This window comes from Uloborus diversus, chromosome 7, assembly GCF_026930045.1.
Source record: "Uloborus diversus isolate 005 chromosome 7, Udiv.v.3.1, whole genome shotgun sequence".
In the NCBI taxonomy this organism is placed as follows: Eukaryota; Metazoa; Arthropoda; class Arachnida; order Araneae; family Uloboridae; genus Uloborus; species Uloborus diversus.
The window spans coordinates 6,431,936-6,457,900 of record NC_072737.1 but is presented as its reverse complement, the minus strand read 5'-3'; the positions used below and the strand labels follow the sequence as shown (position 1 = coordinate 6,457,900).

The 25,965-nt window shown below is 34.1% G+C and overlaps 2 protein-coding genes across 2 annotated transcripts in view; one reads left to right on the top strand and one right to left on the bottom strand.

Annotated features, from left to right (window-relative positions):
* Positions 1–22,955, bottom strand: part of LOC129226596 (SEC14-like protein 2) — a 190,630-nt gene extending 167,675 nt beyond the window's left edge. The window contains exon 1 of the mRNA XM_054861220.1: positions 22,881–22,955. The gene's annotated coding sequence lies outside the window, so the exon portion shown is untranslated. The remainder of the gene's footprint in view (positions 1–22,880) is intronic.
* The window catches only part of LOC129226595 (retinal-binding protein-like), a 94,163-nt gene continuing 76,682 nt past the window's right edge, over positions 8,485–25,965 (top strand). Inside the window, exon 1 of the mRNA XM_054861219.1 lies at positions 8,485–8,853. Within this exon, the coding sequence (XP_054717194.1) occupies positions 8,799–8,853 (55 nt within the window). The 5' untranslated portion in view covers positions 8,485–8,798. The remainder of the gene's footprint in view (positions 8,854–25,965) is intronic.

Here is a 25,965-nt window from a genome sequence, read left to right as displayed (position 1 = left end):
GCCCCCCTAAAATGTATCCGCCCCTGGTTTTATGATACTTGTTCTAATAGTTTTGAGATCATCAAACCGTTGCACTATAAAAAAAAAACCTTGACTTAGGCAAAACCTCTTTAAAATAAATTTCAGATTATCCAAGTTTGATTCAAGCGTTCTCAGAAATGATGGGAGAAAAAAAAACCTTTAATTGAGTAAAATTATTCTGAAGCAAATCAGCTAATAGCCGAAGACGGCTAATGATTAGAAAACAAGTTTTTTTTTTTTTTTTTTTTGGCTTTCAAGCGCAGTTTAATATGTAAAGACATATTGACAACTTTCATTAGGGATTTGATTTTGAAAAGAGCGGTTTTTCTCAACTTGTTTGCTCCGTTCAAATCAAGAGTGGCAAAGCACTCGCCCTTCAAAACAACTTGTAAGAGAAGTGAACTGACATCCGTCTTATGAAGGAACGAATGGAAAAGTAAAAAAAAAAAAAAAAATAGTCAACGTCTTGTCGGGTAGGATAAGATAACTTCAATAATTATAAGTCAATTTCTTTTGAATAATGTTTCATGCATCATCATCAGAATTGGTGACTCTTGTGATGAAGGGCATCACTGCAATTTTTCGAAGCATTGCCAGTAGGGTCAGGTGGGGTGGAACGGGTAGTTTACTAATCTTTCGCGGTGCATGAAAGAAAAAATACTTATTTTTTAAATAAAAAACACTCATGTTATTTACAATAGTTTGACTTTATTTTGGTTCAACAAAAAACTGAATGGAAACAGTCAGTGTAGTGGCAGCCATCTTGTAAGTTATATTGTAAAAATCAAAACTAACCGATATCGTTGAAACTTTTTTTTCAGGATTTTGTATTTAGACAGCATTCTATTGCTGTTATTTTCATTAAAGGAAGTCTCCTTTATCAACTGAAAAAATCAGAAAAGAAAAAATACATAGATTTTAAGAAATACAATAAAAAAATTTAAGTGGGGTGGAATGGGTATAATATTAGGCTTAATGACATAGGCTGTAGAATTAACACTTTTTCTCATTAAAAGTTACTCTGAAGTAACTTGTTCATTTTTATCAAAAGTTTTATATTCTGAAATCCTTATTTTATGGAGTTGTTTATGGTTGCACTAAATCTGGTTGGATGGAAGACACAATTTTAAAGAATGGTTCAAACTTTTTGCAAGCCTTTGGCAAACTTTTTGCAAGCCTGCTGACCTATGAAACTTTAAAGCATGCTATAGATAATGAAATTATCATTTGCCTACCACCTAATACGAGTCATACCATGCAACGATTAGACAACGCCAGAGCTGACTAAATAAATTGAAAACCAGTCTGATCAAACTCCCACACAAACACACACATTCCACTAAGCTTATGTTGAAATACAATATCCACAGGAGATTGCGTGCTAGTTGAATACAGTGTTAAGAAATTTCAAAAGCATTTTATTGCTCAAGTTCTAGAACTTCTATATATTTGTGCTTATCTTGTAAAGATTCTTAAGAAGTCTTTGATGGGAAATTTTGTCACCTTCCCCAATAAAGTGAAAATGGAGATTGAAGAAGAACAGATCATCAAAACCTAAGTCAGCCAATCCTCAATAATCGTGGACTTATACCTTTAACTGCTGTGAAATTACAGGCTAATAGATTTTTACCCATATATTAATATATTTTTGTGAAAAAATAATTTAAAAAATCATGTTTTCACTCTGAAATTTAATTATAAACAGTACTACCCATTTCATCCCACCCCATGGGATGGAATGGGTATAACTAAATAATAAAATTATTCCAGTAATAACTATAGATATGTAAAGTGTGTTGTTGAAATGTAAAAACTCAGTTAAGGTTTTTTACTTGTTGTATATCAAATTTGAATAGTTTAATAATTCAACAAAATTTTCAAAAATACCTGTTTTTATACCCGTTCCACCCCACGTGACACTATCTTTCGTTTTATCCTTACTCGCCCTTTAGCTAAACATTTTCTGAACTAGAAAATCGCCCGTCAAGGTATGGGGGGTGAAAATTGCTTCTATGTTCGAACAAAGCCATTGCCTGTTTGGTGATGTTTTGATATTTGAAATTTTAACCCTCACTCCGGTGGATGAACCCTAAACTCCAGTAGATGGCGTTAACAGTTGACCATTTTTAAGTTTTCTCATTCTCCTAAAATGAGTCTTACCATTAAAACACTTAAGTGACCGGATTCAGTTCAGCCCTGTCAAAATAAAGCATTTCCCTGCATTGCAACTATCAAATTATCATGCCGTGGCGCGAGTTTCACTGTTGATGACGTTAGCGTTACTCGATCTTTGGCTATTATATATATGAGGATTTTAAACACGCGTGTCACAGCACACGTGTTTTCATTTCATCTTTCGTCATGTGGAAGATGAAAGAGAAAGCACATGAGTGTACTGCAGTAAAAAGCTCAGGAAAGTTGTAAAGTAAATATTACGGTAAAATGGAGTGCCTACAGCACACTAAACGTTTTACAGGTATATTATAACACATAAACAGGTGCGCCGCGATCTCAGATTTTTGGGAGGAAGGAAATTATCAATTTGCCGAATAGAACTCCAAATTTTGCAGAATGTTGATGATTTTTCCGAATCGTCGGACAACATTTGCCAAATAAGGAAATTTTTGGAAGGTTACGGTGACCTTCAGTGACCAGGAGTTCCCCGAACTTTAATTTTTGGGAGGGAGAAAATTCTCAATTTACCGAATGGAATTCGAAATTTTGCCGAATAGAACTCTAAATTTGGCAGAATGCAAATAGTTTTTCAGAATGGAATTCCAAATTTTGCCAAATGATGATAATTTTGCAGAATAGAACTCCAAATTTTGCTGAAAGATAATTATTTTTCCGAATCGTCAGACAAAATTTGCCGAATAAGAAATCTTTAGGGAGGTCACTTGGTTACTGTAACGTGTAAACACTGTAAAGTAAACGATTGCTGAACCAATGGATACGCTCACTTTGTGGCATACTATTTATCGCATATCCTCCTGAGTCTAAACGTCGTCTGTAGGGTACACTAACAAGAAATGACATAGTTATGACTGCCAAGGTAAATAAAATGCTTCAACGGGGCTGCACACTTAATTTACTTGTTAGTCAATGACTGTTGTGAAAAAAAAAAGTATTTAATTGTCAGACATTTATTCACTGCTTGCGAATTATCAAATGAAAATAGCATTTTCTGAACAAAGAATCATAACATGTATCGGAAAAGTAATAAGATTGGAAAGTATCCCTTTTTACTTTCTTCTATATCTAATATATAGAAGAAAGTATTGGATTCGTGCCAATTTTCGAAGGATTCGAACGGTTTGAGGTGTGCTGAGTCTATTTCGACTATTTTTGGAAAATGTCTGTGTGTGTGTGTGTGTGTGTGTATTAGGGTGGAACGAAAAAAACAAAGATTTTATTTTCGAATTGTAATAGTGCAGAAAAGTTGCGATTGGTGAAGACTTACGAAACAAAAGAAAAAATTTTTAAATCGGATAATATCTTCCGATCCCGCAACGAGCCTAAAAATTTGAAAAAATGGAAAATTTCATGTGTTCTTAGAGATTTTTTAAAAAATTTTCTCCAACGTTTCTTTTTAATACTGTAAGACGGAAAAGTTACGATTGGTGAAGCCTTCAGAAATTAAAAAAAAAAACATATTGAAATCAAATAATACCTTCTGATCCAGGAACAAGCATGAAAAGTAAAAAAAAGGAGAATTTCATCTTTTCTTAGTGATTAAAAATAAAATTGTATTTGTTGTTTTTTTCCCCCGGTGTTACAGGGAAAAGCCTTTTTAAAAACCCTATATTACACATAAACATTAGTTTATTTCTTGACTATGCAAAACTACTTGACGTTAAATCCCGGTTATCACAAATTTGCCATTTCAACTGCGCTTGCGCGCGGACTTTGCTGATTTCGAAACTCTTGCTCAAACTAATAAAAAACATTTAAATTTGTTAATATGAGATAAGAACAGATAAAAATTAGAAATTAAAGCTTTCTTTGATTTAGTTTTTACGCCTCGGTAAAGATTGAGTTTTGCGTCTTAATTATTTTATGGATTCGGAGTCTGATTTTTCTATCAAACAAAGGCCCTTTTCAGGGCCAAATTTTTAACCTCAGAAGAGCGTACTCGACCTGCAGCATCACTTCCAATACAAAACCGAACCCTCAACCTAAATACAAATGTATAATACTAAACTGTTTACGCCTAACGTAAAATATCCGCAAAAGACGGATATTTGTAATATTCCGATCAGTTTTGAAGTACATAACGTGTTTTACGTTTACGTTAAATAACTATTTCCAAAGCAATAAATATTGAAGTGTCATTTTTCTCTTTTCTTTATAAAGATTATCAGTTATTCATGTCCGTAGTTTCATATAATGTATCCCGAAATCGCTGTGAAAATACTCTAATCGCATTCATTAATATGTTGGGACTTTATAGCTCAGCCTATATATAAACAAGCAACACGAAATCTTAAAACAGAAAGCCCAAAAAGCAAAGTCCGTGCGCAAGTGCAGTTGAAATGGCAAATTTGTGATAACCGGGATTTAACGTCGAGTTGCAAAACTACCATTCTTTACAACAATGAAACATTTTCAAGTAATACAACGTTATAAAATATTTACCAAATTTACAATCCAGTATACAAGTCTTATTGTTTTAAGTGTTAGTCGTTGAAGCTAATTTATTATCAGATTTTTTGGAAAATTCGGGCATAATTGATCTGGATTTCAATGTTGCTCTTAAGGGGGTCCGGGACACAAAAATCCTCAAATTTTGCAATTTTTTTTTTATGATTTGAAAAATTGCTCCGTTTTTTTCTGCTTAAGAGGACGTTTGAATCTTGTTTCTACCTTAAATAGAACGAAAGTTATAGTTATTTTTGTTGCCTGCACCTAACGAATGTGTATATAACTTTAAAACTTTAAACGCGTTTTTCTCCATGATGCAATTTTTCCCGATTTCTTGCATTCAAACTCTTATAAGTCAGGAACCGATAGAGATAAAGTAATGAAACTTGGAGCATATCTTTTTCAAGCAATTTACTTTAATTTTTATTCGGCGAATTTAAAAAAAACGTTTACTTCAAAAATTATGATTTTTTTAAAAAAAAGTATCTTCGAATTTTTCGAAATTTTTCTTCAAATATTTTTTATTTTTTATTGAATCAATATTTTTAAAATCGCCGAATAAAAATTAAAGCTTAGATATTTGGGCATACTTTTTTGAAAAAAAATTGAAAATTGACCAACAATATTTTGAGTTATAGCAATTTAAAGCAACCCCATTTTTTTGAAAAAAACTAATTAAATTTAAATAAAAAAATAATTTTTTTTCATATTTATGTTATGATTTTGCTTATTAAATAAATGATGAATCAGTTCAAAAAATTTCAAAACTCTAAAGTACATAATAAAAAAGTTTTCAAAATGTGTCCCGGACCCCCTTAAGTAGCCATCTCTTGATTTAACCACACACTTTGAGTGAATCCACACACTTGATCCACACACTTTGAGTGAAGCCTCCGTCACTAGCTTCACACATCTTTCGACAGCTTGCGTATGGCAGGGGAATAGTTTCATATCCCAGTCGGGTATAGTGCCTGTTGCAATAAGATTTTCAATGTCTTTGTTAGGAACTTTTCGAAGAAAAGGTGGAGAAGATAGCTTTGTCGTGTTCCAATTAATAATCTCTGTGTAACCTTCTGCTTCGAAATTTAGAGATGGAATGACAAAGTTTCTAATGCTTTTGTCTTTAGAAACAGATTCTCTGGCTTTTAAGACGTTTTTAAAGTTCTCTTATGTGCCTCCTTTCATCAAACACCATTGCCATTAATAAGTTTTCGGGATGCGCAAAGAAAGAGTTTCTTTCAATGACAGGGTAAATTACTTGTTTTAGATTGTCAGGTAAGTATCGACAGGTTTGAGTTGTTCTGTAAACATGAATGGCACCGTCTGTGAAATTTTTGCGGTTCTTTATTTCGCTAATGGGGCGTATTAGATGCATACACTGTACTAAGCGGCATAAACAAATATGAGTATCGCGGGATTAAAGGGCCATGTGGACAATTTACAGGCAGGCTCTAGTACTAAAATATCACATTTGTTTTATAAACAAACGTTCTTCCATTAGTAATTCATACCGAACTTATGAGGATCGTTAAACTAAAAGAAAAAAAAAAGCTGAAAAAGGGCTTAAAGTTTACATTTTTTCAAACATGTAGGTTCGTTGCGCGATCGGAAGATATTGTTTTATTTCAAAAAGATATTTTTTTTTTCGCTTTGAAGTCTTTACTAAACGTAACTTCTCCGTTCTGTAGCCTGAAAAAGTACATTAATCAAAATGTGCTAATAATTCGGAAAAATCCTGAAATTCTCAACTTTTTCGATTTTTTAGGCTTGGTTCTGGATCAGAAGGTATTATTCGATTTCAATTTATTTTTTTTCATTTCTGAAGGTTTCACCAATCGTAACTTTTCCGTCTTAGAGCCTTAAAAAGAAACATAAAACAAAATTTTTGAAAAATCACTAAGAAAACACGAAATTTTCCATTTTTTCAAATGTTCAGGCTCGTTGCGGGATCGGAAGATATTATCCGATTTTAAAAATCTTTGTTTTGTTTTGTAAGTCTTCACCAATCGCAACTTTTCCGCACTATTACGATTCGAAAATAAAAACTTTGTTTTTTTCGTTCCACCCTAGTGTGTATGTGTCCGTGTGTCACGTCTGTGTGTGACCAGTTTTTGTAACCGCTCTATAGCAAAAACTACCGCATGAAATTGAACGAAATTTGGTACACACATGTGCCCCTAATTGTATGGAAATGATCGGAAATATTATCTCAATGATTTAAAATTTTTAACTGTTGCCATCTTATGTTTGTTAACAAATGAAATATTTGTAATTAATTCAAGCAAGGCTTTTAAAATAACTTTCAATTTTCGCTCTTTGCTTTGCTTTTGCAATAATTCAGACATTGGGATGGTCGTCAAGTTTTTGCATGTGTAATTTTGTTTTTGTTGGGAATATTGCTTCCTCGTCAAGCATGGGGAGGGATCAGAAAAAAAAAGAAAAATATAGAAGAAAGTTTCGTGATGACCACAACATACTCGTTTCAATTATTTTTAAAATGGAAAATTTTTCAGCATGCTGCTGAGTTCCTTAAATATTATGCTCTTTCATTGGAGACCAATCGATTTCATCATTAAATTTTCCTTTTTCTGAATGAGAACACTACTTTTTTAGTGTCGCTGCTTTAGGCTTTTTTTTCTCAAATATAAAAACTAAGATATTTTTTTTAAACATGTTTACTATACTTTTCTTGTGTTAAGAACCGATTTATACAATTTGTTTTAAATTTATCATTCAAAGCCATCTTGGTTTTGAAGAGGATTATAATCTGCTTTTGGCCTCCAAACGTCGAAGTCCATATTTTGTCACAATGGTTAACGCACCAGACTACGAACGATGAGATCTTATTACTGAGAACGATGATCGATTGATACCACTTGTTTCTACTTCCGTTCAATCCGAGAGATGATCCAACTTCTGCCTTTTTTTGGGGGGGGGGGGTCATTTATGGAAAGAGAATTTTAAGTGACATTCGTGCACAGATAGGGAACCTAAGGTGAATTTTGCAGATTACAAGTTACCAAAATCAGTTTTAGGCTATCTTTACTCGTTCAAATGGGTGTCATGACATTCATGACCTCTCTTATGGATCGGTGCTTGGTTAACAGTCACAACCCGCTATCGATCGACCACGTACGCCACAGCGTTTTAGGTTATTTGCCGTAAAATTTGATAGTGAAATTATGTGATTTTACAATGAAACATGCTGTCCACATAAATGTTATTTTTACTGTACATTTTCAGGGTCTTTTGTATTATTTTATTTATTCTCAGTGTCGCTAAAGAACATGCTTAGACGTAACTTCCTCAGTTTTTTTTTTTTTTTTTTTTGGTGGCGCTATTAACACTTGCTTTTAATAGACATTAATACAGACACATCCTTTTATAGCGAAGCCGTATTGAGCAAATTAATGGCTCTAACGTAATAGTTTTAATTCTTTTTCACGTTTCACTGTGTGTTACTTACTTTTTTGTAACCAATGACGGTTATAACGAAAGTTTTATTTGGTCTCTTCCACTTCGATATAAACGGGTGACTGTATTAAACAAATCTGTCCAGAATAAAATGTCACGTGCACTTTTTTCTTCAGTATCAAATCCTTTTTTTCTCTTCCTTTTTATTGTGGCTTATAGAGCTTTTTCGACACAATGGACGCCCCATTAAAAAGGCAATAAAGACTCAATTGAGCAAACATAATGTCTCCCCCCCCCGGGTAATTTCACTATTTTTTTCTCACAACTCAAAACCAACACTGTGTTGCACTCGCATCCCAAGGTCAAGTAATAACCGCTGCTGTCACATGCTCAGGTACGGGGGTGGACGAAGACACAATTATCTCACGTGTCCGCACTTAGAGAACAATCGAAATGACCCCACTTTGCCGTGTCTTCGACATGACGAGGAAAAAGCGAAAAAATAATATTATTTCAGATAGCATCTCTGAGTCACGGGTTCTAATTTAAATGGTCATACAGAGGCTCGATAATGGCAGACGATGCCGAAGTGACATTCGAGACATAATAATACCTGGAATTACCTGCGGTTTGGGAGCTTTTTGTCTTTTAGAGAGAACTCCGTCGACTCAGCCTCATTGCATTGTTGATCTGTCTAGTGGTGCTTGTGGGAACAGTTGATCATGCCTCCGCAAAATGCAGCGAAGTCGCTAATGAAGGAATTCCGAGCGAGTTTTAGTACGTATTGACCTAGATTTATGTTTAAAAAGTAATTCCTGTAGTTTTGTAAACTTTGCCTTATGTTAACTTCGTCTGAAAATTCTAGCTATAGTTTTTGTTCTCGACTTTTATTGCATTTAATCATTAAAGCTACACAGTACCATTTTTTAGATTTAAAAAAAATGAAAACGGTAATATTAAAAGTAATTAATGGATTTAGCTTAAATTTTTGAATAGATTTTTTTTTCAAAAAAGGGTCAGCTAGGCAGCCATTATTTCTAAGCTAAATTATTAAAATATCGTCGTTAAATAGAGCGTCGTTAAACAGAGAGTCAACTGTATTCCTCAATTTGTGGCATTTTCCATGATACGGATAATGTTAAATTAAGGGGTCATTGAGCGCAGTCTTAAAATTTGAGTAAGAAGCGAAAACTTTTACAGCATAATACTATTAGTAAGTGTAAAAAAAATAGCGGGTGTCCTGGACTCAAGCTGAAAAAAAAATTATTTTTGAACCACCCTACTATAGGTGTAGTATTAATATTTTTGAAATATATCACCAAACTGGCACTGGATTCCCCATCTACATTTAGACCTATTGTTTTTTTAAATACATTTTTTAGAAGCAAATTTAGGCCATAAGAATTGAATTCTTACAGCCTAATATTTTCAAGCTTTTCATTTTACTTTTCAAGCACCTTTGTGCTTGAAAAGTAAAATATATAAAAATGTAAAAAGGCACAAATTAGCAGGAAGACTACATACACGTGTTTCGAGGTTACAAGGAACCCTTTTTCAATGTAAATAAAGTGCTTTTGTCGGATATCTTTTAATCCATCAGCTCACTTTTACATTGAAAAAGAAATTCCTTGAAACCCCGAAACACGTGCCGGCAGTTTTCCAACCAATTTGGCCCTTTTTAATTTGTTTTATATTCTTTTACTAATCCTATGCTATTATATGGTAGAAACAGTTTAAAAAGGGGGGGGGGGGGAGTTAGCGGATTCATTTCTAGAAATTTTTCCAAGTGGAAGTCAAAAGACGCATTTTGGGCTCCCTAAAAAATTTCGATAATGAAGTTTTAAAAAAGCAATTTTATGCTACATGTTGAAACATAAGCGTAGGAGGTGCAGGCTCTTTTGAGTTTCGAAAAATTTTGAGTACATTTTGAGTATATTTTTAATAGGAGGGGGGGGGGGGTAATTTTCAAAATTATAAAACTAAGAAATGCACTTTTAGGCTGTGTTTGGCGACGTTAAGGTAAGGGAGAGGGTTTGAGGTTTCTAAAAAGGTTCTCTTGTTGGATAATAAGGCTGATACGTGATTTTAAACTCCCATTGGCGATATTGGGAGAAGGAGATGAATATTAGAACTCTCTCGTCTAAAAAAAAAAATTTAAAAAAATAGAAAACTTCATTTTAAAGCTATTCTTGGCAATGCTAGAAATGGAGAGGTTCGTTCCTTACCGAAAATTGTTTGAAATTGGAGTCCGAGAAACATCTTATGGGATTGTGTTTCATCAAGATAGGGGAGATGAGGTGGAAAAGTATTAGAAATCGAGGGTTCTCACCCGGATATTTTCCAAAATTAAGGGCCTAAAAATTACATTTTAGGCTCTTTTTGGTTTTATTTAGTTTGTATGACCGTCTTTTGGATTGGCGGTTAGGGGTCACACTTGAACCGCATGCAGCTTTTAGAAGTTGCTACCAGCGACATGAGGCCCAGTTTGTCACATCCATTTAAAATGGATTAAGCCATACTATTGTGTAAATCTTTACTAATAATAAAGCTGAAAGTCCCTCTGTCTGGATATCTGGATCTCTCTCTGTCTGGATGTTTGGATCACTCTCTGTCTGGATCACTCTGTCTGGATGTTTGGATCTCTCTGTCAGGATCTCTGTGACGTCCATAGCGCCATAGAAATTTCTGCCCGACGTTACCCTTCAGGCTTTAAAGGGTCATTGAACGGTTTTCATAATGCGAGATATTAGGGCTGTATACAAGGGGGTGGGGATTCTTAGGGGTTCAACACCCCCCCCCCCCCCCCCCCCCAAGTTTGGTTTGACATTTAAATGTTCGTTTATATTTAAAAAATTTCCAAAAAATATTCTTCCAAAACTCAAATGTCTTTCATATGTATATTCTTTACTAATTATAAAGCTGAAAGTCTCTCTGACCGGAGGATGTCTGTAGGATGTCTGTGACGCGCATAGCGCTTAAACCCTTCGGCCGATTTTCATGAAATTTGGGACAGAATTAGTTTATAGCATGGGGGTGTGCACCTCAAAGCGATTTTTCGAAAATTCGACTTTGTTCTTTTTCTATTCCAATTTCAAGAAAATTTTACCGAGCAAATTATCACAACGTGGACGAGTAAACTACCAAATTATCACAACGTGGAACCGTAACATGGGCGAGCAAATGAACATAGCAAATTGGCGAGATATTCATCATCCATTATTTGTAAATATACAGTCGAATCAAATGACCTTTTAATTTTCTACTACGGGCAAAGCCGTGCGGGTACCACTAGTACTTGATAGAAACACCAAAATATTTGATTTAACAAAACTTTGTTTTTCTTTCTTGGTGTGAGTATTTTGCTAGCGGCATAAATTCTCAAAGGTTACAGATTTTCCCAAACGCGTCACTTGTTTGACTGTTTTTGGATGTGTTAAGTTCGTTTATTTGCTCAAAGCTTTCTTAAATAATTTAAATAATTACGTATTTAAGCCAAACGGGGAAAAAACCTCTTCAAGAACAAATAACATACTATCATCACAAAAAAAAAAAAAGAAAGAAAAGATTCCAGTCATTAAATGACGAAATAATATCAAATAACCAGTATCAGATTCAAAAAAGCTTTCATATCAATTACTATTGCAGAAAAGCGGAAAACCACTAAAATGTATCTTTCTGAACAACCATTGTTCTTAGCTAATGAGCCTTAAGGACACTACTTCGAGTCGACTTACTTTTCCCCGTGTACCTTTTTCGCTTTTAAGGAGTCCCGAGTCATTTTAGCAACATTTATGAAAGGTGAAATAAATTTGCATTTTTGTAGGACATTTCCGTGTCATTATAAGGCTTCTTGGATTGCAGCAATTTCTCGATTCAAATGAATTCAATTTACATCAATTCTTAGATACAGTAAAACCTGTAAAGTTGACCACCTTTGTAAGTTGACCACCTGTCTATGTTGACCGCTTTTGTCAGGAACGGAATTAGTCCTATCCTATATAATGAAGGAAAACCTCTGTAACTTGACCACCTCTCTATCTTGACCACCTGTCTATCTTGACCAGTAATGTACACCACATTTGGTTTGGAGTATCGTAAAAAACCCTTTGTAAGTTGACCACTGGGTTTATTTTTTAAAATTTTATTTAGCAATTTTTTTTTATTATTATTTTTTTTTATAGCTTGTCAAGAATATTTTTGATGCGAGACCAGCATTTTACCAACTAAATGAAACAGCAGCATAACGAAACCTCTTTTTGACACATAGGAAAACTACTAAGAACCCTTTTATTCTCCAAACTTGTTTTGCTTTTGTTTTTAAGCGAAAAATTTGTAATTTTTGATTAGCTATAAATTTTTAGGAACTATTAATGTAAAATGAGTAACTTTTCATAAACAATAAAACTTTTTTTTTTGATCAATTTACTGAAATTTTAAATTTTCATGACACGTTATACGTCATTCTGGGAAAATAATCTCTAAAAATATTTGAATAACATTTTAAATTATTGTTTCAAGTAATATTAAACAATGAAAGTGAGTTGAACAAAAAGAGTAAGTGTCAATTAGTCAAAAAAATGAATACATGGTGCAAGAATTACAAAAAAAAAAAAAAACATTACCCCCTTTATAAGTTGACCACCAAAGTAATGCACCACAAGTGGTCAACTTACACAGGTTTCACTGTATCTTTATACGATTTCTTCTTAACATCACTATAGAGCCGCTATATAGACAGGCCGACGCATCAGCTTAAGTTTAGCCATTTTGGATCGGATTCTACATTGCTGCGCTGCTAGGGTTACCACGGGATTTCGCCAAATTTGCTGAAAATAATACTTTGTTTAATAAACAATTCACGTGCCGCTAATAATCTCTCGCAGTGAACAATCACCAAACGCGATTACTCGCCAGAAAAGACAACCACTCAAACACACGCTCCGATCCAAAAAGGCTGATCTTAAGCTGATGCGCCGGCTCGTATATATAGGGGCCTTAGCTCTAGCTTTCTATAGAGCCGCTATATAGACAGGCCGACGCATCAGCTTAAGTTTAGCCATTTTGGATCGGATTTTACATAGTTGCGCTGCTAGGGTTACCACGGGATTTCGCTAAATTTGCTGAAAATAATACTTTATTTAATAAACAATTCACGTGCCGCTAATAATCTCTCGCAGTGAACAATCACCAAACGCGATTACTCGCCAGAAAAGACAACCACTCAAACACACGCTCCGATCCAAAAAGGCTGATCTTAAGCTGATGCGCCGGCTCGTATATATAGGGGCCTTAGCTCTAGCTTCCTATAGAGCCGCTATATAGACAGGCCGACGCATCAGCTTAAGTTTAGCCATTTTGGATCGGATTTTACATAGTTGCGCTGCTAGGGTTACCACGGGATTTCGCCAAATTTGCTGAAAATAATACTTTATTTAATAAACAATTCACGTGCCGCTAATAATCTCTCGCAGTGAACAATCACCAAACGCGATTACTCGCCAGAAAAGACAACCACTCAAACACGCGCTCCGATCCAAAAAGGCTGATCTTAAGCTGATGCGCCGGCTCATATATATAGGGGCCTTACCTCATATGAATATGCAGATAATAGATAACGTTTAGAATCTCGAATCCCAACAATATTAGTATTTTGAGCATAATGACTTGAGATTTCTCAAAAAGAGCCACATTTTGACGCGAACTATGTTTTTACTACGATGTCTCAGTGAATCCCATAGAGAAGAAATAAAATGTGGAGAGAGTGGAGCCTTCAATACTTGAAGCAAGGATCCCAAGTCACGTGATATATTTGAAAGTATAGTACTGGAAGAAATCAGATTTCTTCCACTCGGTTTCACGTAAAACCATGTCCCTCATTCGTCAAATTTGAACCGTGTGACTTGAGATCTTTGCCTCAGCGTTTCCTAAGCTAAAGATTGAACTTGTTCCCTCCAGTTACTAATTCCGGCTCCAAGGTAAATTATATGCAGCATGTCATTTTTGCTGCAGCGCCATGCAGTGCAGACTTTTTTTACTTTTTTTTTTTCGTTTAAATTATTTTTGAGGTGCTTTCCGTCAAAGGTACGTCGTATGGTTCGTCGTCTTGCTTACTTTCCACCTTGGCGACAACAGAAAAATTGCTTGAAGTAATTGGCGATATCTACAAGTAAATGGCGACCCTAGAATTTAGAAATTAAAATTGTTGCATATCGCCAACTGCGAAATTTTTAGTTTACAAAAGTGAAAAATAACAATCACCAAAATTAGAAAATGCGCCAAGTAACTTACCATTCACGGAAAAATAACCTTTTCGAATAACTGAGCTAAATTACATTCTGCATAGCGAATAAATCCAGTGGGCCTTCGTAGATCTTAGTCGTTTGATATCCAGTTTTGAATGGGTTAAATCAAATTTTGGTCCTTCTTAAAACTTCGCTTTGAAAAATAACCCACATGTTAAATGTCATATAATTAGTTTTACTTTTTCGAATAATACTCCTCGCTGACAACCCAGCTTCCTGAACTTCTCAGCCGATTACTTAATAAAACACTGACAATGAATAAAGGGAAATAAGTCTTTTCTTGGGCTGACCGCCGTCCTCTGCGAAGGCCGATGCAATAAATTAACATATTTAAGAACCTATTTCGAAAGTCGAATTTTCTTTTCACTCGCACATCAAAGCTTAAATGACTTGTAACTTTAATCATGCGTTTCGTTCTCTTTGAGGAAGTTCATGTAAATATTTACTAAACCTGCCGCTGTGTAAGATAGAATTTTCTTTCTATACTCGCTCACGATTTCATTTAAGCAACTCAGTGAAACAAGCGCAAGAAAAACACTTCCAAGAAATGTGAGCAGCAAATTTTTGAAAACAGAAAGCATGTTAATTAAGTCTGTCATAATAGAATTGATGTTTGGATGGAAATAGTTATTTTTTAAAAATTGAAATATTTTTTCGCTATTTGTAACATTTGCTAAATAATGAGATTGCTGGAGATTGTCGATGGAAAACACAACGCCAGGTAAGTACGAGTTTTTCGTGACTTCTTCTGCATGGGACAGGCAGGGGCGCATTGGGAGGGCATAGGTAGGCTTGCCAGAAGTCCCGTTTTGACCGGGACAGTTCCGGTTTTCAAACAAAATCCCAGGGTCCCGGCCGGTTTACTTCAAGTCCCGGAAAAAGATAAATTTGATTACAAATGAACAAAAAAGTCGAAAAATAGTCAAGTGTGAATGATTTTTTAGGATACTTTATCGTTTGTATCATTGACTTGTAAATTAATGCCGGATTCGTTTGTGAGAATTTTGGACCATAAAAGGCTCTAAAAAAGTCCTAAGTATATCTAAATATTGTTCCATTTTTTATCCCTCATTCAAAGTTGATATTTTTAACTGGAATAAATTGTAAATGCTTACATCTCGGAAGTGAAATGTTCAAATTTTATCTGCTTATGTCATTTTTTATTACCCCTATTTTAGGTTCATAATTAGTAACTATTCATTCATAGCATTGAGAACTTTCCCGCCAACTCGATTTTAGATGTTAGCGTCAAGAAGAATCTTTATTAATGTCAAAAAAGTGATGCTGATTAAAAAGCTCACTAACTGATGCTTTAAGGCAGCAATTTGAGGTTATTAAAATAAAATTGCACTATAAACGCTCCAAAAATCAGCCAGTGATGTGTGCCCCTTTGAATATTAGCGAAGCGGGGGGGGGGGCATTTTGGTGTCCCAGTTTAACACTTTAGAAATCTGGCAAGCTTAGGAATAGGTCACTCTGATCTCCCAAATATTTCCTTATTCGGCAAGTTTTGTGTGACGATTCGGCAAATTTGGAGGGTTTATTTGCATATTTTGTCATTCGACAAAATTTGGAGTTCCATGTGGAAAATTGAGAATTTCGACTCTTCTAAAAATTGAAATTCGGGGCGCCCCTAAGGACAGGGGCCACAGTGGAACAGTTTTCATTTCGTTTGCGAGTTCTTTCATTTTAGTTTTAAAGAAATCTAATTGCAGAATATGATTACAGAACTTTAAAGCTCACATGTATTTTTTTTTAAAGAATTTCTACTCATTACATCCCTTTTTCAAAAAATTGAATTTCAAAAGCTTTTAAGTTGACCTACTGTGCCCCACTTCGGGCTTACTTGGACAAGGCATGGGATACAGTGGGACATTGAGAAAGACACTCGAAAATCAGTAATATTATGACAATATAGTAAGTATTATGTACATTACAAAAAATTTGTCAAGAGTCAAAGTGGCATATAATTCATCAAAGAAAGGAAGAACTTTTTATCAGTTGATAATGTTTCAGCTTTTTGAATAATTATTTATAACTTCAATTTTTAAAAAAATGAAATTTGTATGGTTTAGCCAAGTATTAGCGAAAATAAAAATTGCTACAGTTACCCTAAAAGATGAAAATATGGCAGTGGCTAGTCTCCATGGTGTTGCCATACAGGGCTACCCCCTCCCTTAAGAGCAAGGACTCACCCACCCTTTAAATATCGCAACATCCCAAGTGTAAGACCCCCCCCCCCCCTACAAAAGAGAAAAATGTCTCTCAAGAGCTCCCCTCCCCCCTAAGAGCAAGGACTCACCCACCCTTTAAATATCGCAACACCCCAAGTGTAAGAGCCCCCCCCCCCCTACAAAAGAGAAAAATGTCTCTCAAGAGCTCCCCTCCCCCCTAAGAGCAAGGACTCACCCACCCTTTAAATATCGCAACACCCCAAGTGTAAGAACCCTCCCCCTACAAAAGAGAAAAATTTCCCTCAAGAGCTCCCCTCCCCCCTAAGAGCAAGGACTCACCCACCCTTTAAATATCGCAACACCCCAAGTGTAAGAGCCCCCCCCCCCTACAAAAGAGAAAAATGTCCCTCAAGAGCTCCCCTCCCCCCTAAATTTTTCAATGTCGCAGTCGCACCATGCCCCCCCCCCCTCCTCTAGCTGGGCACCCCTGACTAATATAAAGCATTCCTTATTACTTTTTAATTGTTTTTTTGATCCACTGTATCCCTCTTCCCTGTTTAGCACGAGAGAGGAAACATTTGCTTCTCTGTAAGACTTATATAAGAGTAGCTGCTCCTAGTATTCACACTTTTTTGTTTAGGAGCAAAATAGGGAGTTTTCTATCAGAAAAATTCAAGAAGCATTTTAAATTCTAATCAAGCATAAGCTCTATTACAAGTTTTACAGATAAAAGGAGAACAAAAGTATCTAACAATTGTAGCTATTTGTTCCCAAATACATAACAAAGTACAAACAATTTAAATTCAACATCAAACTAATAATCCCAATAAGTTCATTCGCAAAGCTGTATAATATGCGTTCGATTCACTGATGTTTGGATAATTTAAAATCTACCTTATATGTATTATTTCTCTTTTTCGTCTCACACTGCAGCAAGGATTTGGAAGAGTGTATTAATTCTTCGCGGCTCGAATCAGTCACAATTCAATACATCTTGCTATTAAATCGTTACACTTTTTATTCTATCGGAAAATAATATCCTTTAGCTAACGGTCCATAGAATATTTTTCTCATTTGAGGAGAATTGTACGTCAGTTTTATTCAAATAAGTAAAAATCATATCACTGCAATTAATATAACATTATCTACCTGAAAAAAAATAATTGAAGAAGTTGCATTGAATCTGTACCACAATAAATTGAATCCGCGAGGAATTTATGCAAGATGATTTCTAATCACAATTTCATTGTGTACATGTGGAAATATTTCAATTTAAAAAAAAAAAAAAAACTAATCTGAAAGCAGTCAAAAAAAAAAAACTTAAGATAAAAAAAAATCGTTTGAAAATTTGCATAACAACCCTTCAAAATGTTATTTTTCCAATTATTTGCCAGGAAAATTACAACATTTTATGATAAATTTCCACAGAAATCCTAATAGTTCTAAGCTTTAATTCCTTTATGAATCCAGCGAAAGGAAATTCGCTGAGATTTGAAGTATATCTGTACTCTTGTCTTAAGCATTTTGTAAGGAAAACATATAGAAAAACAATACAACAATATTTCATTCGACTGCGACTGTTTTAAAATTACAGTAGACCCTCATTTTACGCGGATTTATTTTATGCGGTTTCGATTATACGCGGTTTAAGACTTGACACCTTTATTTTATTTTACGCGGATGAGTTTTGGTTTTACGCGGATGCGGCAAAGCAAACAAATAAAATTTTCCCCTCTTCCAAAATCCAAACTCCTAAAGATTGCAGATTACACTTAATAAGCTGCATTTTGGCGTGCTAATCATCGAGCTTGGGCCACCGGAGCCATTTTATGTAATTGGTTCCAAAGCTCTTTCCAGAAGTAAAGTTATTAAACTCACACAGTTCAGAACTCACTAGAAGAGCTTTTAGTAGTGACAAAGGCGGCCAAAACCAACGAGGATACCGACATCGGTGACACATAACCAAAAACGCTCACATTGAAAATTTTGAGCCATTCCTAGACAATAGAAATGATTTTTGTGATTTGTTAGTGAAGGAAGATTCTATCATGGAAATGACGCAAGTGGTCATGGATGCGTTAACGCTCTACAAAGAATTTAGAGAAAAATTCTTATTCACTGCCAACAGACTATCATGGCCAGCAGTTTTGCCAGATGGTCAAATCCAGATTTCCCCAATTCCCTTCCAATTTTTCCCCAAAAAGTGATGTTTTCTACCAAAATTCCCCAAATTCAAAAATAATTTTTCCACTAATATTTTCAGAAAATGAATCGACTTCCTCTAATATTTTTGTCTCTTGAAAAAAAATTTTTTTCTCCCCAAATAGCCAAGTTTTCTTATAAAATTCCCCAACTTTTTTTTTTCTTCCCATTTTTGCTTTTTTTTTTTTTTTCTTCTTTATCTTTATCTTTCTTTATCTGTACTAATAATAAAGCTGAAAGTCTCTCTGTCTGTCAGGATCTCTGTGACGCGCACAGCGCATAGACCATTCTGCCGATTTTTATGAAATTTAGCACAAAGTTAGTTTGTAGCATAGGGTGTGTACCTCGAAGCTATTTTTCGAAAATTCGATTTTATTCTTTTTCTATTACAATTTAAAAAACATTTTCCCGAGCAAAATTATCATAAGATGGACGACGTAAATTACCAAGCTATCATAACGTGGAACCGTAACGTGGGCAAGATAATTGGCGAGAAATTCATCATGCATTATTTGTAAATATACGGGGGAACCAAAAGACCTTTTAATTTTCTACTACAGGCAAAGCCATGCGGATGCCACTAGTCATAAATACAAGCGCCTGACCGAGAGATAAGAAATAGCCTCATGTGTTTTTTTTTTCTACTTGCATTTACTACTCTGCTTCTGCTTTACATTTAAACTATGATTTTTGTATATATTTATCCAAAAACATTCTTCATCACACTTATTTTTGCCCGTTTCACTTATCAACTAGTTACTCACGCAGAACATTAATGCGAATTCCATACCATAATATTCCACATAATGCGGAATGCGAATTCCATAAAGTTGAGCAAAGCTAAACCAACGCTGTTTGATACAAACAATGTAACTACTTCTTGACGCAAATCTAAATACGAAAAAAATTCTTTTTTCCGTGAGGTTTTTTTTCCTCTGGTTTTCCCCAAGAAAAAAATTTTTCCCCAAAGAATTCCCCTCAAAACCCATTTCCCCAAAATTTCTCCAGAGAGCACCAGATTTCCCCAAAATGGGGAAAATTCCCCCAATCTGGCAACACTGATGGCCAGCTCCTCTTTATAAACAGAACACGAAATTAATTTCTGTTTTCTTTATGCATATTGTGCACAAAAATCAATATACAGTGGCTCCCAAAAGTCTTCGTACACCTACGACTTTCAACGAAATAGGCCCCAATCCATTGGTTAGAATTAATATTTTGGAATGGGTATTTAATTCTAAGATCTATGATCAATTTTTAACAAAACTACATGAAAAGTTTTTAAAAAATATTTAAACTTAATTTTTTAAAAATCAAAAACCAAAAAGTGCCAGAAATTTTATCTCACAAAAGTCTTCGTACACTTTATAAAATGGCTATATATTATGAAATAATCTAACTTTTGATTAAGTTATTAATTAGTGGAATATCATACAGTATTCGTAACACCTTTTAAACGTCTAGGAATGATTTCATTCTTTTTCTTTCTTTTTTTTTGTTGCGTAATTTCTGAGTAAGTGTTCAACCACACTTCGAGTTTTACTGTTTCTAGCTCTATTTTCGTTTTAAAGCCCTATTTTCGTAATCTAGCCTCTAGATATCTCTAAATACGTTACATTAAGTTAAAATCTGGAGACTGAGGGGGTATTTTCTAAACTTAAGGACAATTTTTGAGGCAGTGGACGCAAACGTTGAAAACCGTGTGCTTCTTATCGTTATCTTGATAAAAAACAAAAATGTTTCCAATAACCAAATTTTAAGCTAAGAGTTCAAAATTTGTTTTTAAAATATTTAAAGGAACAGCATGATTCATTATTTCATCAAAAAATTACAAGCTACCAAGTCCTGATGCTGATCTGCACCCTCACACTAGAAAACCTCCACCGTCCGGATTAACTGATCCCAGGGTTGGCAAGTTTCTGCCGAAGCGGTTAAAACCACTGGTAGAAACCGGTTAAAACCGGCATGGCAAAAACCACTTTCTGCCACATTTGTGGCAGAAACTGGCAAAAACTCACAAAATGACAAAAAAATAATTACTGACATACAATAGAAAATGCATGGAAAAACATAATTAGTTGTAAACCCCAAAGCATACTTTAATTACAATATCTTCTCAGTTAAAGCTTAAATGTGACATTCTCTTAACTCTGCTGTTGGCTCTTAGAAAAGGAGTTTTCTATAATCTAAACAGTTTCTCAATTTAACGTGCACAAATAAGAAATTTTAGAATAGTCTTGCTACAGAAGAGCTAGGAGGCAATGCACCAAGGAACAAGCAATGTTTGTGAAACTTTCATCTAGTGCATATTTTTCTAAACTGGTCTACCATGCAGTAACTATAAAAATGGTACAAATTTGACTGGAAAAATAAGTTTCGAGAAATAGGGTCAATTTATTTTGCAAAGCTATGACATAAGGGCAAAATATCGTACAATAATATTGGCAAGTAAAATTCGGGCACTTTCTTCTTGAAGCACACGATAATTTCAATCACAAGCAATTTAGATGAAGCTTACATAAGCATTCAAATTACAATCAGTAATGCCTGTTTAGTTCTGTATGTCACTCCTCTTTCCTGAGCACCCGAATTATTTCTCGTCCTTTCTAATATTAATCCAAATTTTTCGGGCATCTGCAATTGAAAAGTTCCCTTTCTGAACTAAATTAAGGGCACTAGCATAGGATTTTATTTTTTTAAATGATGAAATAAAGTTTAATTTCTTAGTTGACTTAAACAAATATCATTTAATAATTACTTTAGTTATTAAAGACGCTTTTAAGTTTTTGCCGGTTTTTACCAGTTTCTGCCGGTTTTTACCGGTTTTAACCAGTTTCTGCCACTGGCACGGCAAAAACTAGTTTCTGCCGGCAGAAAGCCAACCCTGACTGATCCAAATAAGTTCTTAAGATTAAGTTCCTAATTTTTTCTTCTACTTACAGTTATACAACAATTTAACCAAAAATGTTGAATTTATTTTTATCTGTAAGTAAGGCGTGATTCTAAAACGTTTTTAGCTTATTTATCATTGATTTTGCGGCGAAAAGCGTAAACTTTCTGTTTTTCGCACGACCAAGAAAATTTCTGCGGGAAGAGGTCCCATTTAATCCAGCTAACCAGAGAACTTGGAGAACAATTTTAGGTGAAAATTAAATGCAAAATGTTTCATTTAACTCTGCAGAAACTTTTACAGCACTCAAATGTGTATTTTTCATAAATGTTTTAACCTGAAATCTCCGATCACGCTTTGTCAACTTCGCCGGTTGACCTTTTCTTACCTTTTTTTCGGTCTGATTCCTTTTTTTAAAGCATTTTTTCAAGCACTTTACTATACAAACAAATAAATTAACTAATTTAGAGACATTTCAAACCAATTTACCACTACTTTGGGAAAAAAAAATCAAATTTTGAATGGTGTTTGTGGGTTTTTTACGAATACCAGCCATTTTACAGTAATAAGCACAATATTAAGGAATAAATAAACAAAAAAGTAAAGCCAAATCACTCTTAAGGGTCAACACAATGCAAAAATATTAATAAAATGCCATATGATAATTTTAATCATGAATTAATTCGAAAATATTTGAGTGTACGATGACTTTTGTGGCGTGTTATTTCTCTGTCTCTTCGTTTTCTGACCCATTTCAAAAAGAAAATCCGTCAATATTTTGAAAAAACTACAGGGTTTTATTTACAATGACATAGGAATGATGTGAAAAAATATTGAACTTCATATTCGAATTCAGTTTTGAGTTACATTGGTTTTTCTAAAAAATTTCAAAGTGTACGAACACTTTTGGGAGCCACTGTAAGTACACATTAAACTTATTATACAATTAGTCATCACTAGAATAAAGTAGTTTTTTTTATCTACGGAACCTAACCCCTATTTCAACACTACTATTAAGTCTCAATTTATGCGGTTTCGATTTACGCGGCATTTCCGTGGAACGTAATCCCCGCGTAAAACGAGGGTCTACTGTATAACATGATGACTTCAAATTATTTCAAACCAACCAGTTCAAACCAACGCCACAGAAAGCTCAGTTAACCTTTCCGACACAAAAATAAACGTAGAAACAGTGTAATCTAAATTACCTAACGAAAACTTCAAAGTAGTACTCACTATGCCGGCAGGAACGTGCTGCACAACAGGAACACCTGATGAGCAAGGATTGAATAAGTATTCTGTAACTTCGAAGTCAACTCTTCGAATGCCAAAATCAAGGTCACTCGGGGAATAAACGCGACTTCTCAAAGTGTTATTCGCCCGGTGTTTTTCAACAAAAAAGAAAAAGAATGTTGGCTTTATTATTAAACGCTTTTTTGTTCTAGAATGTATCAAAATATTAACAGTGGTTTGCTCTTACGTCAAACGATTTCTGCAGACGACATTTTTTCCACATGTGGTTTTTCTGAAAATTAGACTCACGTATGAGTTTTTTTTTTTTTTTTTTTTTTTTTTTTTCAGAGAAGTTGATTTTTTTTTCCTACTTATAGCATTGATCAAAAAAAAAAAACTGAATTTAAAAACTTGATTTACAATTTTGATTGCTTATTTTTACAATGATATTTTACAGACTCCCAAACTAATACTACTTCATCATATATAACTCTAGATAATTTTGACATTTTCAAAATAAAATAAGCCTATTCCTTAATATTAATTTTTTGAAACTGTTGATTTCTCTACAGCATCATTAATTCAAAGAAGCAATTTCATTGCGTACATCTAGAAAGATTTCAGTTAAGCAAAAAAAAAAAAAAAAAAACTTGAAGCAAAACCAATTGAACATGAAAAGATAAAGGAAGAAAATATTAAAATGTGCATGATTGCAATTCAACTCTTCAAGTGATCATTTTTAACTCTTCAATATCAATAAGTGTTAATTTTTAAAATTTATTGCTGTTGATTTTAATTTTATTTATTTAATTATTTTATTCATTTCGGATTGAGAAAATAAATTCATTCAGGCTTTATAGGTAAAAGGCAATTCAATAATTACGCAAGGATGATTTTGTAAAATTTTGCCCCCCCCCCTGCTCTCATATAAGGGTACATAACATTTTTCAAATCCCTTCCCACTATTCAAACACATGATTCCATCTCGTTTTTCAAAATAACGTTGTAATTTCCTTAAGCAACGAAATTCCGTCATCTTTATACATAAAGGGCTACTTCTGTCCGGAAGTCCGGGGTAAACTACAAAACTACTGGACGGATTTTAACCATTTTTTCACCATAGATAGCTACATTATCAAGGAACAACTTAGGCTATAATTTATTGCTAAAAAACTTAGTTTAAAAACGTCGTGATCGAAAACAGTAAATGTCATGTAATTTCCACATCAAATGTTTAAAGATTAAACCCATTGTTTCGAAAATCCGTTGCCTAACAACTGCAACATTAAAAGTAATCATAATGTAAATTTTGAATCAAGGCCTCTCTGGAGCAAGCATATTTATTGCTTTCTTAGGAGTTGCATCCTTATCTTTATACATAAAGGGCTACTTCTGTCCGGGGTACACTTCAAAACTACTAGACGGATTTTAACCATTTTTTCCACATAGATAGCTACATTATCAGTTAACATTTTAGGCTATAATTTATTGCTAAAAAACTTAGTTTGAAAACGTCGTGATCGAAAACAGTAAATGTCATGTAATTTCCACATCAAATGTATAAAGATTAAACCCATTGTTTCGAAAATCCGTTGCCTAACAACTGCAACATTAAAAGTAATCATAATGTAAATTTTGAATCAAGGCCTCTCTGGAGCAAGCATGATATTTATTGCTTTCTTAGGAGTTGCATCCTTATCTTTATACATAAAGGACTACTTCTGTCCGGATGTCCGGGGTAAACTTCAAAACTACTGGAGGGATTTTAACCATTTTTTTCACCATAGATAGCTACATTTTTTTTTTAATCGGGGAACAACTTAAGCTATACTTTATTGCTAAAAAACTTAGTTTAAGAACGTCGTGATCGAAAACAGTATATGTCATGTAATTTCCACATCAAATGTTTAAAGATTAAACCCATTGTTTCGAAAATCCGTTGCCTAACAACTGCAACATTAAAAGTAATCATAATGTAAATTTTGAATCAAGGCCTCTCTGGAGCAAGCATGATATTTATTGCTTTCTTAGGAGTTGCATCCTTATCTTTATACATAAAGGACTACTTCTGTCCGGATGTCCGGGGTAAACTTCAAAACTACTGGAGGGATTTTAACCATTTTTTTCACCATAGATAGCTACATTTTTTTTTTTAATCGGGGAACAACTTAAGCTATACTTTATTGCTAAAAAACTTAGTTTAAAAACGTCGTGATCGGAAACAGTAAATGTCATGTAATTTCCACATCAAATGTTTAAAGATTAAACCCATCGTTTCGAAAATCCGTTGCCTAACAACTGCAACATTAAAAGTAATCATAATGTAAATTTTAAATCAAGGCGTCTCTGGAGCAAGCATGACATTTATTGCTTTCTTAGGAGTTGTATCCTCATCTTTATACATAAAGGACTACTTCTGTCCGGATGTCTGGGTTAAACTTCAAAACTACTGGACGGATTTTAACCATTTTATCACCATAGATAGCTAAATTATCAGGGAACAACTTAGGCTATAATTTATTGCTAAAGAACTTAGTTTTAAAAAGTTGTGGTGGAAAATAGTAAATTTCATGTAATTTCCCCATTCAATGATTAAATATAAAAGCCATTGTTAGGAAAATTCGTTGGCTAACAACAGCAATATTAAAAGTAATCACAATTAATATTTTTAATCAAGGCTTCTCTGGACAAGCATGACATTTATTGCTTTCTTAGGAGTTGTATCCTCATCTTTATACATAAAGGGCTAATCTCTGTCCGGATGTCCGGGGTAAACTTCAAAACTACTGGAGGGATTTTAACCATTTTTTTCACCATAGATAGCTACATTTTTTTTTTTAAATCGGGGAACAACTTAAGCTATACTTTATTGCTAAAAAACTTAGTTTAAGAACGTCGTGATCGAAAACAGTATATGCAATGTAATTTCCACATCAAATAATTAAAGATTAAACCCATTGTTTCGAAAATTCGTTGCCTAACAACAGCAATATTAAAAGTAATCGTAATGTAAATTTTGAATCAAGGCCTCTCTGGAGCAAGCATGATATTGCTTTCTTAGGAATTGCATCCTCTTCTTTATACATAA